Source organism: Hemitrygon akajei, chromosome 17 (genome assembly GCF_048418815.1).
Source record: "Hemitrygon akajei chromosome 17, sHemAka1.3, whole genome shotgun sequence".
NCBI classification, from domain to species: Eukaryota; Metazoa; Chordata; class Chondrichthyes; order Myliobatiformes; family Dasyatidae; genus Hemitrygon; species Hemitrygon akajei.
Genome location: NC_133140.1, coordinates 19,212,631 through 19,226,363, shown reverse-complemented (window position 1 = coordinate 19,226,363; position 13,733 = coordinate 19,212,631). Strand labels below are relative to the sequence as shown.

The 13,733-nt window shown below is 39.9% G+C and overlaps 1 protein-coding gene across 2 annotated transcripts in view; it reads right to left on the bottom strand.

Moving 5' to 3' along the window:
* Window positions 1-11,492, bottom strand: part of glg1a (golgi glycoprotein 1a) — a 156,438-nt gene extending 144,946 nt beyond the window's left edge. For both annotated transcript variants that reach the window (XM_073069741.1, XM_073069742.1), the window contains exon 1: window positions 11,089-11,492. In XM_073069741.1, coding sequence (XP_072925842.1) covers window positions 11,089-11,472 — 384 coding nt within the window. In that variant the 5' untranslated portion in view covers window positions 11,473-11,492. The remainder of the gene's footprint in view (window positions 1-11,088) is intronic.
* Between the last annotated feature and the right edge of the window lie 2,241 nt (window positions 11,493-13,733).

The following is a 13,733-nucleotide window of genomic DNA, read 5'->3' as shown; positions in this document are numbered from 1 at the left end:
GCATCATGTCAAATCAAAAGCAAACTTCTGAAGCCTGTCAACAATGTAGGAAAAATTAAAACAAAATTGTGAGACTGAAAAGTATTCATCTTCTTTGTAACTATTATGCTAAATTTCATCAGTTTCAATACTATTACCTTAACAACTCACCCAATTTGTTGATGTAAAAAATTGGGATCACCTGTTTTCAATGAATTCATAAGAACAAATACTCCCTCTCTCTGTAAGGTCCAACAGTGTGGTAGACTTTCAACAGACCAAACTAAATGCAAATAAAAATGCATTTAAGACATGTCAGGGAAATGGTAATAGAGAAGCACAAATCTGGGGAAGGGTACAAGACCCTCTCAAAGACACTGAACATACCTTGGAGCTCAGTGCAGTCCATCGTAAAAAATATGAATCTGCAGCCAGGCTGCCAAGGTCAGGCTGCCTCTCTAAACTTACGTCACCAGAGAAGAATGGCATTTGTAAGATAGGCTACTGCGATGCCAGCAGTCATACTGAGTGGAGCAGAAGTCAGTGGCTGCAACTGGAGATGAAGGTCATGGATCCATAAATCTAAGGCCTTGCATAAAAAAGGTATTTTATGGAAAAGTAGCAAGGAAGAAACCTCGGCTTAAAAAAGCATATCCTTGCCCATAAAGACTTTGCAAAGCATCACTTAGAAAATACTGTAAAGACGTGGAAGAAGTTCTTGTGCTTGGATGACACTAAAGTGGAACATTCTGGCCCCAAAACTAAGCAGTACATGTGGTGTAAACCTAGCACTGTGCATCAGCCAGGTAACACCACCCCTACTGTAAAGTCAGGAAGAGGTAGCTTCATGCTGTGGGGTTGCTTTTCATCAGTAGCGACTGGAAATCTAGTCAGGGTGGATGGGAAGATGAATGCTGCTAAACAAAGATCCTGGATAAAAACCTGCTAGCCTCTGCCAGGAAACTTAAACTGAGGGTGGAAATTCATCTTTCAGCAGGACAATGGCCCAAAGCACACTGCCAGAGCAACCATGGGGTGACTTCAAATGAAGAAAATTCATGTCCTTGAGTGGCCCAGAGTCCTAATCTTAACCCGAGCAAACGTCTCTGACAAGACCTCATGACTGCCATCTACCAGCACTCCGCAACTAAACTAAGCTTGAGCAATTCAGCAAACGGAATGGACAAATCCTGCTCCATTACGTTAGCAAAGCTAATAGTCTGATCCAAAAAGACTACTAGTTGCAATAGCTGAAAGAGGTGGTTCAACTAAGTACTGAGCAAAGGGAGGGTCAATACTTTTGAACTGCTGACGTTTATTTGAATTCCAGTTTTTCATGCTTTACAATTTTCCATTTTGGGGCTCTACTGTGATTTGCAAATAGAAATTCTCAGTTAAATTGATCAAAATCCTAATGGGCTGGGGGCTGAATACTTTTTCAAGGCACTGTATACCAGGGTCTCTTCTGTACTACCTCTGGAGAGTTTTAGAATTTTCCACTGCTATCCAAATCTCCCAGATTTTATGCCGAGAAAATTTAGTGTTAACCATAATATTAAAGACATCAATAAGGGATCTTCAGCACTGAATTTATCACAGGATGTCTGTTTGGAAACCCTGTCCTGTATCAAAATTCATCAGGGTTGAAGTCACAAAATTGATAGTTATGCAAATCAGTAACAAACTTGCACAACTGTAAGCAATAATTAAGGTAACTATTAAAAGTCCTGGTGTTTGGGGTATATCTTTGTTCCTTGGTCAGATCATTCAATGAGGCCAAACCTCTAAACCAGATATGGACTGTCCTGCTGAGGGGTCTTGGCCCAAAATATCAGCTGCACTCTTTTCCATAGATGCTACCTGGGCTCCTGAGTTCCTCCAGCATTTTGTGTGTTGCTTGTATTTCCAGCATCTGCAGATTTTTGCTAGTTTGTGTATGGACACTGGCATTTTCATGACCAAATGAAAGAACCATTGTCTTCAGATTGCTTACCGATCTACAATGGTCAAGATGACACACCCAACACTCATGTAGTAAAAGACAGCTATGAGCTAGTATGCAAACAACAGGAATGGTTTGTGATTCTTTCTCAGAACGTTCTGAAATATATATCTGTCAGAGGATCACCCAGCAATGCAAAACAATTCAAAGCAGTTGCTCAGTGATTCATACAAATGTTGTAAAGTGGTGGAAGTAAACATGCCTAAGGTAAACCTGTAACAGAGCTTTTGGAAGTTAATATCATTAGTAAACCAATCTGAAAAAAAAATTAAACATCTCAAGGTATGTACATTAGGCTCTTTACAGACTTCAGAATTATAACTGAATTCAACAGCTTCAGCTAAATAACTTTTGCAACAGAACAGGCCAGTTGGGAAGGTATAATACCTCCCAGTCTCCAACTCAATAACCCTAGCCTGTCCTGCTCAGTGTTTCCTTCAGATATGCATTTCTCCAGTTTATATTCTTTCTCCATCTCCTTTGTTTTTGTTACACTTTATCTATCACTAAAATCACAATAATAAGCCAATTTGATGGGAGGAAGAACACATGGCAAGATCTTTTTTTCCCACGTTGTATGCAGATGTCACAAAGCTCTGAACTGAAATGTAAGGACAGCTATGCATGCACAAAAACATCATACAACGTGACAGAGAACAGACACAAACCCCAACTCTCTGGAACTGTTAAACTGCTACCCAAATGATAGTAAGCTTTGAAGTTTATGTAGACATTTAGGTTTGGGGCATATGATTCCAGCAAACTGCTCCAAAGATAATTGAGATCATGGATGATTTGTGCTTCAAATAAATTTGAATGCTAAATGATGATATTCTCCAATTCACTTAGCATCAAAAAATCTATTAGCCCGAGAGCTGAATATACACAACCTGTACTGCACAATAACAACTCTGAAGAGGAAAATTCCTAGATTTGGAAGGCTATGTGAAAGAAATTTCTCATTGCCGTCCTAAATGACAGACACTTATTGAGAACAAACCCCCTACTCTTAAACATTTTGTTAAATGCAAAGAATCACTCAGCATCTGTCACTGATCACTTTCAGATTCTTTATATATTTATATATGTACACTGCACTTCCTTTCCATCGAAAGCAAATTATTCCTGAAGTGAAGACAAAATTCACAGACTCTGGTGCTTTCTCATCAAAGGCAATCACAAATGTAACAACTTCCTTATTCTTAACTTCTGACACCCTAAGCAACAAAATACCATAAATGGCTTTAGAATCAGAAACAAGTTTATTATCACCAGCATGTGATGTGAAATTTGTTAACTTAGCAGCAGCAGTTCAATGCGATGCACAATATAGAAGAAAAATAATAAATCAATCAATTACAGTATGTGCATATTGAATAGATTTTAAAAACGTGCAAAACACAGAAATTATAGTTTAAAAAGGTAGTGTTCCTGGGTTCAATGTCCATTTAGGAATCCAATGGCAGAGGGGAAGAAGCTGTTCCTGAGTCGCTGAATGTTCGGTTTCTGTACTTCCTACCTGATGGTAACAGTGAGAAAAGGGCATGCCCTGGGTGCTGGAGGTCCTTAATAATGTTCAATGTCTTTCTGAGACACTGCTCCCTAAAGATATCTTGTGTACTTTGTAAGCTAGTACCCAAGATGGGGCTTACTAGATTTACAACCCTCTGCAGCTTCTTTTGGTCCTGTGCAGTAGCCTTCCCATACCAGACAGTGATGCAGCCTGTCAGGATGCTCTCCACTGTACATCTACATTAGTTTTTGAGTGTATTTGTTGACATACCAAATCTCTTCAAACTCCTAATGAAGTATAGTCACTGTCTTGCCTTCTTTATAACTGCGTCGATATGTTGGGACCAGGTTAGATCCTCAGAGATCTTGACACCCAAGAACTTGAAACTGCTCACTCTCTCCACTTCTGATCCCTCTATGAGGATTGGTTTGTGTTCCTTCGTCTTACCCTTCCTGAAGTTCACAATCAGCTCTTTCATCTTACTGGCATTGAGTGCCAGGTTGTTGCTGCGGCACCACTCCACTAGATAGATAGATAGATACTTTATTCATCCCCATGGGGAAATTCAACTTTTTTTCCAATGTCCCATACACTTGTTGTAGCAAAACTAATTACATACAATACTTAACTCAGTAAAAAATATGATATGCATCTAAATCACTATCTCAAAAAGCATTAATAATAGCTTTTAAAAAGTTCTTAAGTCCTGGCGGTAGAATTGTAAAGCCTAATGGCATTGGGGAGTATTGACCTCTTCATCCTGTCTGAGGAGCATTGCATCGATAGTAACCTGTCGCTGAAACTGCTTCTCTGTCTCTGGATGGTGCTATGTAGAGGATGTTCAGAGTTATCCATAATTGACCGTAGCCTACTCAGCGCCCTTCGCTCAGCTACCGATGTTAAACTCTCCAGTACTTTGCCCACGACAGAGCCCGCCTTCCTTACCAGTTTATTAAGACGTGAGGCATCTCACTCCAGTACACCCTCTCATCACCACCTGAGATTCTACCAACAGTGGTTGTATTGTCAGCAAATTTACAGATGGTATTTGAGCTATGTCTAGCCAGAGTCACATGTATATAGAGAGTAGAGCAGTGGGCTAAGCACACACCCCTGTGGTGTGCCAGTGTTGATCGCTAATGAGAATACGTTATCACCAATCCACACAGATTGTGGTCTTCCGGTTAGGAAGTCAAGAATCCAACTGCAGAGGGAGGTACAGAGGCCCAGGTTCTGCAACTTCTCATTCAGGATTGTGGGAATGCTGGTATTTAATGTTGAGCTATAGTCGATGAACAGCATCCTGACATACATGTTTGTGTTGTCCAGGTGGTCTAAAGCCATGTGGAGAGCCAGTGAGATTGCATCTACAGTTGACCTGTTGACAGGCAAATTGGTCCAGGTCCATGCTGAGGCAGGAGTTCAGTCTAGTCATGACCAACCTCTCAAAGCACTTCATCACTGTCAATGTGAGTGCTACCCGACGATAGTCATTAAGGCAGCTCACATTATTCTTCTTAGGCACTGGTATACATGTTGTCTTTTTGAAGCAAGTGGGAACTTCTGTCCATAGCAGTGAGAGGTTGAAAATGTCCTTGAATACTCCTGTTAGTTGGTTGGCACAGGTTTTCAGAGCCTTACCAGGTACTCCATCAGGACCTTCCACCTTGCAAGGGTTCACTCTCTTTAAAGAGAGCCTAACATCGGCCTCTGAGACAGAGAACACAGGGTCATCGGGTGCAGCAGGGATCTTCACAGTTGTAGTTGTGTTCTCCCTTTCAAAGCGGGGATAGAAGGCATTTGAGTTCATCTGGTAGTAATACAGGTACCTAACTGCTAGATATTCCAGGTCTGGTGAGCAGGACTGGGACAGCAAGAGCTGATCATGAGGCATACTCATCCACCTCTGCTTTTGAGGGACTCTATAGATCTATCCTGATAGTGTACAGTAAATCTGTTGATCTGAATCACTGCATTCGGTAGCAAGCTTTGACCGCTTGCTGCAACAACAGGTCAACATTCATGTATCAGCTTTCTCAAGTCACTATTCATACCAAAATTGACCAACGTTGCATCATTTAAAATATTGTTTTACTATTCCTATTCTAAAATCAGTATTGTAACTTCTGCACACTAATCCATTTTGCTGGGCATTCAGTTTATGCTCCTTCACAGAACATCTTCTACACAGCTCATATTCTCAACTCAGCTTTGCAGCAATAGCAAATCTGATTACAAAACACAATCTTAATATTTTATTAGAAATAGCTTGTAGCAGATTGTAGCATTCCTTTAATAATTCCCTAAAAATTACATGTTCACTCCAAATGCTATCTTTTCTTATCCTCCACAATTTTGCTTGTGCCCTTTCATCCAGTGTGTTCTTCAAAAACTTCAGAAACATATCACTCATTCCTCCTCATCTATCTTTTACCACATATTTCCTGTCAAACAAGATTTCCTTTTCAGCAAGTAACATTAGGCTAACACTTTTTTTTCATACAACAGTTAACTTAATTCCTTCTTATCAATTAGAACATTTATAAAATCTTAGGAATCTATTAGATCACTCCTAAAGATTCCACTGACCCTCTCTCCAGCCATCTGTTTTTGTATCCTTGAACAATGAATAACCAGATGGCCTCACTCAATTGCTCCAAAACCTTCCCTCAACTAGTACTGATTTTCCTTAACCTAATTGTGTAGATAATTCATAAATATTTTCAGCTATTTCTTTATTCCTCATAACTTTTCCTTAATGAGACCTATATTTACTTCTCTGACACTTACATACTTGTAAAAACTTTTTTATAATTTTACTTAACTTATTCTCTTCCATCTTCTCCTTCTTGACTTGTCCGGAGTAGTAATTTGCACTAATTTCTATTTCCCAACTCTTTGTGGCAACATTAAAAGCATCATTGTTAAACATATGTCATCCTTTACTTATTCATATTATCAAGGATGCATCAATCCAACTGGCGAAACTTTAATTTCCAATAAAAATTTGAAATATTTCCTCAAATATTTATTGATCTTTACCTACTCATCCAGTGTTTAAGAAATTAAGTTTACTTAGGTACAATACACTCATTTCCAACTTGGGTTTGCTTCCTTCAAACTCAATGCAAAATTTCATCGTACCTTGATCATTTCCCCTCAGTAAGTCCCTTACTATCAGATGAAATAATTGAATCTGGTTCTTTGAAGTAGATTAGTTCACAAAATTTCCAGCTATTTTCTTGATTTTAAAGATATTCTGTTGTGAATGTACCTAATTTACTGTCTAAACTATTTTCAAAGAAATTGGTATTCATTAAAATAATTATATCAATCTGTATTATCCCCTCCAATTACATTTAGTCTGCACCCTGGAATATTTAACTTCTAATACATTCATGACAGAGCATTTAATGCTATCCTTCATTTTTCCTTGATATAACCTTGTTTAATGATTCAACTCACTATTGTAAACTCACCGGTCCTTTCTCGCATTACACAAATGGCTATTTCAGTGTATGACCTTCACTCTTTAAATTCCTAATACCCCTGATAAATTAATTTTACAACATTATAAGAAAGAATATTTACTGAACAGAAGGAATGTATTATTGACCAAGATTTCTCAAATTTAGATCACTGGTTTAATTTGGGGAATGGCTTGCTTCCCAATATCCAGAATGGATTCAGAAGCTGATAGTACTATACAAAGTTATTACTCAACCAGGAAATGTGATACCCCTGCCTTAATTCTGTCAATTTCACTGGGCTCAAAGCAGTATAAATCCCAGGAGCATACACAGCCTGTTGATCGATCAAGGGCCAGTAATCCTTTCTGGAAGCATCTCATTTAGAGCCAAGGTAAATGATTTAGATGTGGTTTAAAACATTGATTGCTGCACAGGCACATTCTGATGCGGTTTAGCTTTCACTGACTAATGTGTTTTTTAAAAAAGATGGAAATAAGGAAAATATTAATCTGAACAGTGGAAGAATGCTGAAAAGAAAATTCATCAGTTCACATTTATGAAGCTAATTAATGCATACAATAAAATAGCATTACAAAATGGTTAATCCAAATTCCCATTCAAAAGATCAATGAGATGGTTAATTGATTAAGCAGCACCCAATTATTTTGTATGTTAACTGGCTACACAGACAGATCAAAGCTCTGTCTTGCATTCCAAGTCTTCACGAAGTCTTCAACCTCCAACTCTGGCAATGGGAATGCTGTAACAGTGGTCAGGGAAATGGAAATCTCAAACCTGACAGTGGCCTTACCTATATTAACTCCACATCAAGTGCCAATAATAACCATGAAAACAACAGGAAAGAAAATGACAAAATAAATCCATTAACCAAATTAAATAGAAAACCCTTTCTCTTAGAAAGTGAAACTAACACTGCAATGCACAACATGAAAGGAGATTCCAATTACAGGGTCTTTTTTTAAACTTCTAATATTAAACAACAAAATTCAGACAAACCAGATGGCACAAATAGATGCAAAAATAGCCACAGACGCAAGATTGAATGTGGACACAGATCAAAGCCAAGTAATCAATACATAAGACCAAAATGAAAAAGTGGGTTTTGTATTTATAATGCAGCAAAAATTAACAAAGCAGCTGTTTAGGAGCTGACAACACCCTCTTTAGGAAAGCTAGACAAACTATCTTCCTTTATTGGATACCTGTTGGAATTATTTTGACTCTTCTAGTTATAGAATATCTGATCCACTTTACATTTGTTTTCATCTTGATCAAAAATATTTCACTAGCTCTATACAATGAAAACAGAAACCAAATGTGTATTTACATAAAAGCCAGGATGTACACACCACTAGGTCAGACATCAAAATTAATTTCAGAGGCTCCAGGGTTACAGGATGCAAAAAATACATTGAATTTCATGTGGAAGTATCAATCAGGAGACAGCAAGCACCATGAAGCATTCTGTTGGTCAAAAGTGTAATGCTAGTCAGTGAGCTAGGAAAGGTGAATATTTCCAAGCCAATGCAAATGTACCTAATATAAGAGTCACTGCCTTTAGCTGACAGCCAAAGGAGCAAGAGACAAGAAGAAACATTAGACAACAGGAATATTTTACTATGAATTTTTAAAAATTTAGATCGTAATGCCAGAAAGCTGTTCTCCTGTTTTTCAGAATAAACCCTGTTCAGATCTTGTACTGATGATCACCCAAATAATCACAAGTGCCACATTTCCTTCACAAAGAGTGATCTGCAAAGAACAAATGTTTTCACTTTACTTAATGAAAGCAAGCAATCGACATTATGTGGAACCCATTACATAAATGCATCTACAACTGGAATCAGCAGCTCTATCACACAGACCTACACTGTCACAGAGAGTTAAAGGAAGAGAGTGCACAAATGTAGGTCAGAAACCACTGGAAAATTGTTCAAAGTTCTCCCCACTCTATTAGCGAGCCAGGTGACTGCACTGCAGGGCAAGCAATGCTAGAATAACAAATCAACAGTTTTGCCAAATCACAAGTTTGTTTTACACAAGTAGTTTTCAGGTGTGCCAGTGAGTCAATTGAACATGTATCACCTCGCTTGCTAGAGAGTGACATATTTGGAAAGTGCCTTTTCTAACAATCTGCTGATAACTGGTCTGCCCAATAGATTCTCGTGGATTCAATGGCATATTGATCTTGAGAATCAAGATCCTTACCTAAGAATATTCAACCTGAGTAAAATTGGTTAAAAATCCCACCATGCAATCTCAGAAGTTTAACTTCAGTTTCAATATGAATCTTGGAAAGCCAACTTGGGATGTGTAACATGGGGATATAGAATTCAGGAATCCATGTATGTCAGGATGCTTTATAGCTATCAGAAAACTGCACAAGATGCTAGGCACTGCAGTCACAAGCAAGTTATATCTGAAATGGGATTGACATGGAATGCTAGTTTCCAATCTTTTCTCTTTATATATATATTACTTAAGTGAATCTCAATCCCAGGGTAAACAAATCTACAAGGCTCAAATCTGCAAAATAAAAAGGAGTTCAACCTCCAAACTGCCAGAACTTAACAAGATAAAACACCATACCCCAGGCAAAAGTGGACAAGATGAACTCTGACTTTGTTGACAATTTATATTTTAGATGCAACTCACAGAATAGCTAATTCCTGCAGTTATACCACCAGTTTTTTATTCAGAATTGGGATGGAATATGCATTGAAAAACCAAGCTACAACTACCGAAATCTGTTGGCATACAGCACATACAGCAATTAGAAAAATATAACTAACTTCACCCTCTAATTAATGCAGATTCTGAACGAGTCCTGCTTCCAAACGCAAACCCTAGTTTTGACATCTCTAACAACTTCACTCCAGCTAGAGATCTGCATGCACAATTCAGTCAAAATCATTTCAGTATCTTGCAAGTGATATCTGACATCGTGGTTGAAACTGAATGAATGGTGGCATTAATCTGGGTGCAATATTATTGAAGTATCAATTAATATGAAATTCTCCCCAATCACTAGCTTTTTAACTCCGAAAATGAAACTGATATTAAACATCTACCATTCAGTTCAAATAATGTAATACACAACATGTAATAAAATTAGACCAAAATGAAAGATGAAGGTCTCACATCTTCTGCAAGTTACTTCCAGATGAAATAATTGGTACTGGTCCCAAATGCAAACATATCTGTAGTTCTAACTATAACACCAAATGCTATTCTCAATCTACTGAAAGGAGCTCTAGCTGGATAAAAAATAACTTTCATAGAAATCATATACCCCTGCCCACCATGGAATCATAACTCATGTTACCCCTACTCCATCCATTTATCATACTGAAACATGTTTTAGAAAATAAATGGGAAATGCTGTGAGTGATGAGGAATTATATCTGGGAAATGGTAAACAATTAGTTCTGAAAAGCTAATCCTACGTATTTCTCAAAGAATACAACAAAGTAGAAATAAATGCCCCTCAAAACAAATGGTGACATTTCTAGATAATGTTTGTGCTGTGGAACTCAAGAAAGCTGTCAATCTCACATCTAAAGTATCCAGGTGGAACTAATTCAAAACAAGTTACTTACCCGGTAACAAGTTTACTCCAGGCTTTTGCCCATTGCCATAGATACTTGCAGCAGACGGGTTAAGTGGAATGAATTTTTAATTTGACAAACTGCCCCACCCAGATTCCCAGTTACACGTGGCTACTCAAAACTACAACCTTGAGAAGGCAAGGATTGTTAAAAGATAAATACGGGTAGATCATCTCATTCAAAATAATGACCAGCTGCTGACAAAACTCCACAACATACAATTGCCACTCAAACTTTCTTACGTCAAGACCTCAGTACGGAATTTCGCATCGCCTCCCCTCTCCCCTACGGGCCGAATAACGACCAACCTGAAACTTCATTCCCTACAAAGAAACAGTGCCCGTTAGCATTGGATATTCCTGTCTGGCAGCCAAGCCGCTCCCCATTCTGCCCACATAGGAACATATACAGGTGAACACCGCCAACCTCCAGGTGCGGTGTTCCTGAAAAGGCAACCACCCTCAATCGCGAGCATAGCCCGTGGCCGCTGCTCACCTCTCGCAAGTCCTGTAAGCACTCGAGCACGGCGAAATTGTTCTGCCAGGTGTGTTTGGGACAGATACGGACCACATCTTCATGACACGCCGGGTCCTCCGAAATCCGCCATATGTTCTTCCGCGGGGGCTGGAACACCTGCCGGCCTTGGGCTTGGTACGGAAGGCCCTGCGGCGGCTGCTGCTGTTGAACCTGTCCGCGAGGCTGGGAAGCCCCGTCCCCTTGTTTCGTCTGCAACAAACGGTCCTGTCCGTCCGCAATGCAGAGACACGTGTGAAGAAAAACAAGCGCCATCACCGCCACCCACACACAGTCCGGGGCCCGCAGCCATAGCCGGCCATCAGCCGCCGCCAACATCGAACTCCCACGTCCACACGCCGCCATCTTGTTGTGACCGCCGCAGCCTCTCCGTCCCTTTATAACGTGCGGCGCAATGACGCAATAACGTTGGCATCGACCCCCCCCCCTCCCCCCGCCGCGTCACACTTCTCGCTCTGCTCCCGCCTCCCACTCTCGGCGGTCGTTCTGCGGTGAATAGCCGGTACTGTACCTCAGAGCTGGAGGGGCCGAAGGGGTTCGGCGTAGTGACCGGGCAAAAACATTTACATCGCAGCAACAAACTCCGCAAGCACCATTGCTCTAGTGCACGCCATGTCGCAGAATTCAGTAAAGATACCCAGTACATTGACAAAGAAAAGCAGAATTGAATATGAGGGCAAGCTGGAGAAAAACGTAAACAGAGCTTCTGTAGGTGTGTAAAAAAAAGGAAGTGAGTGTAATCACAAACAAGAGAAAATCTGCAGATACTAGAAATCCAAGCTACACACGTAAAATGCTGGAGGAATTCAGCAGACCAGGCAGCATCAATGGAAAGGAGTGTTGTCGACGTTTCGAACCGAAACCCTTCATCAGGACTGAGAAAAAAGAAATGCGTTAGAGTAAGAAAATCGGGGTAAGAAAGAGTGCATGTAATTCATTGCACGTGAGGATATATAACTGGGAATATAGAAATTACAGAGGAATTAAGCATCTACTTTGTGCCTGTCCTGAATGAAGAAAACGCAAAGAAAAATATCACCAGAAATACCCAGGGTCTGGTGCAAGTGAAGAATTCAAATGACTTAGTATTAGCAAAACAATATTATTAGAAAAGTTGATGAGTCTGAAAAGTAACGAACCACAGGGATTTGATTTAACTATAGCCCTGAGTTTTGGAAATGATAACTGTGCAAACTATGGATGCTCTGGTTGCTATTTTCCAAAATTCTATAGATTCTGCAATGGTTACTGCGGAGGTAAGTATTGAAATCCCTCTCTCCCCCCCCCCACACACACTCTCTCTCTCCCCCTCCCCCCCACACGCACTCTCTCTCTCACTCTCTCTCCCCCTCCCTCCCTCCCCTCCCCACCTCTCTCTCTGACTCGCACACACACACACACACAGATTTTTTAAAAGTAAGAAAAAAAAACAGGGAACTACTGATTTGTTAGGTTGAAATCATTAGTGGGGAAACTGCTGGAATCTATAAATAAAAGCGTGATATAAAAACTGAAAATAATATGGATTTATGAAAGGAATAGCATTTGACTAATCCAGTGGAGTATTTGAGAATATTTCTAGTAGCGTCTGAGAGGGAGAACCAGTGGATGTGAGGTGTTTGGATTTACGGATGGTTTTTAGTAAGATCCCACATTCAACATTAATGTGGAATTGAGAATGATAAACTAGCCTAGATTAAGAGCAAAAAAAAAGAATGCTGGAAGAACTCAAGCACGGCGAAATTACTGGGGAATCCTCAACAATATGTAATCTGAATTTTAAATTAATCTGAATGGACCAGATACAATATCTCCAAGTATGCTAATGATATGAAACCTAACTGGAATATGATGAGACTGCAAGATGCACTCATGAAGATACAGACAAACTGAGTTGTACAACCACATGGAATACAATGCAAAAAAAAAATAGATTATCCAGCAGTTAAAATAACACTGAGTATACTGGGATCCAACTCAACACCACCTTGCAGTGTCCTGATTCAGTAGTGGTATCTCGATTCCAGAGAGCAAGTACTCACAGAATTGTTCAATTTGTTCTTTAAAAGGATCTAGCTGAGCATTTCTACCAAGAATATGGTATGGACCACTGCTTAGTGCCAGTGCTAGCAAGGCAATGGAGGGGCAGTCTCCTCACTGTACAGTTCTGTCTGGAGTGAAAAACTAGGGCAACATGCAGAGAGCTAGTGTTGGAACTGCTAGACTGAGGGGTGTGGCACTCAGGACTGTTGTGTGGAGTCAGGGCTGCCCCTTGGTCAGCCTGGTGAGTTTGGGTCTATTGCTGGGGTCAGAAGCACCTAGATCCCATGGTCTTTCGCAAAACCTCCTGCTGCCTTATCCTCTCATTATCTGTTTGCACAGGTCTGATCATTACAAGCTTAAAGGGTAATGACCACTATTAAGCTTGTTATAACAGGAAGATCTTCAGGCCAGGGTGACACATCACTTACCCAGCTGAACCAAAACTAATCCTTACAGGGAGCCATTGCACATTGCCTCAGTTGTTCACTCCAGACCACAGCAATCAAGGATCGTTTATTTGCCATATTTACATGTATTAGGAATTTGCTGTGGTGTATTGGTCA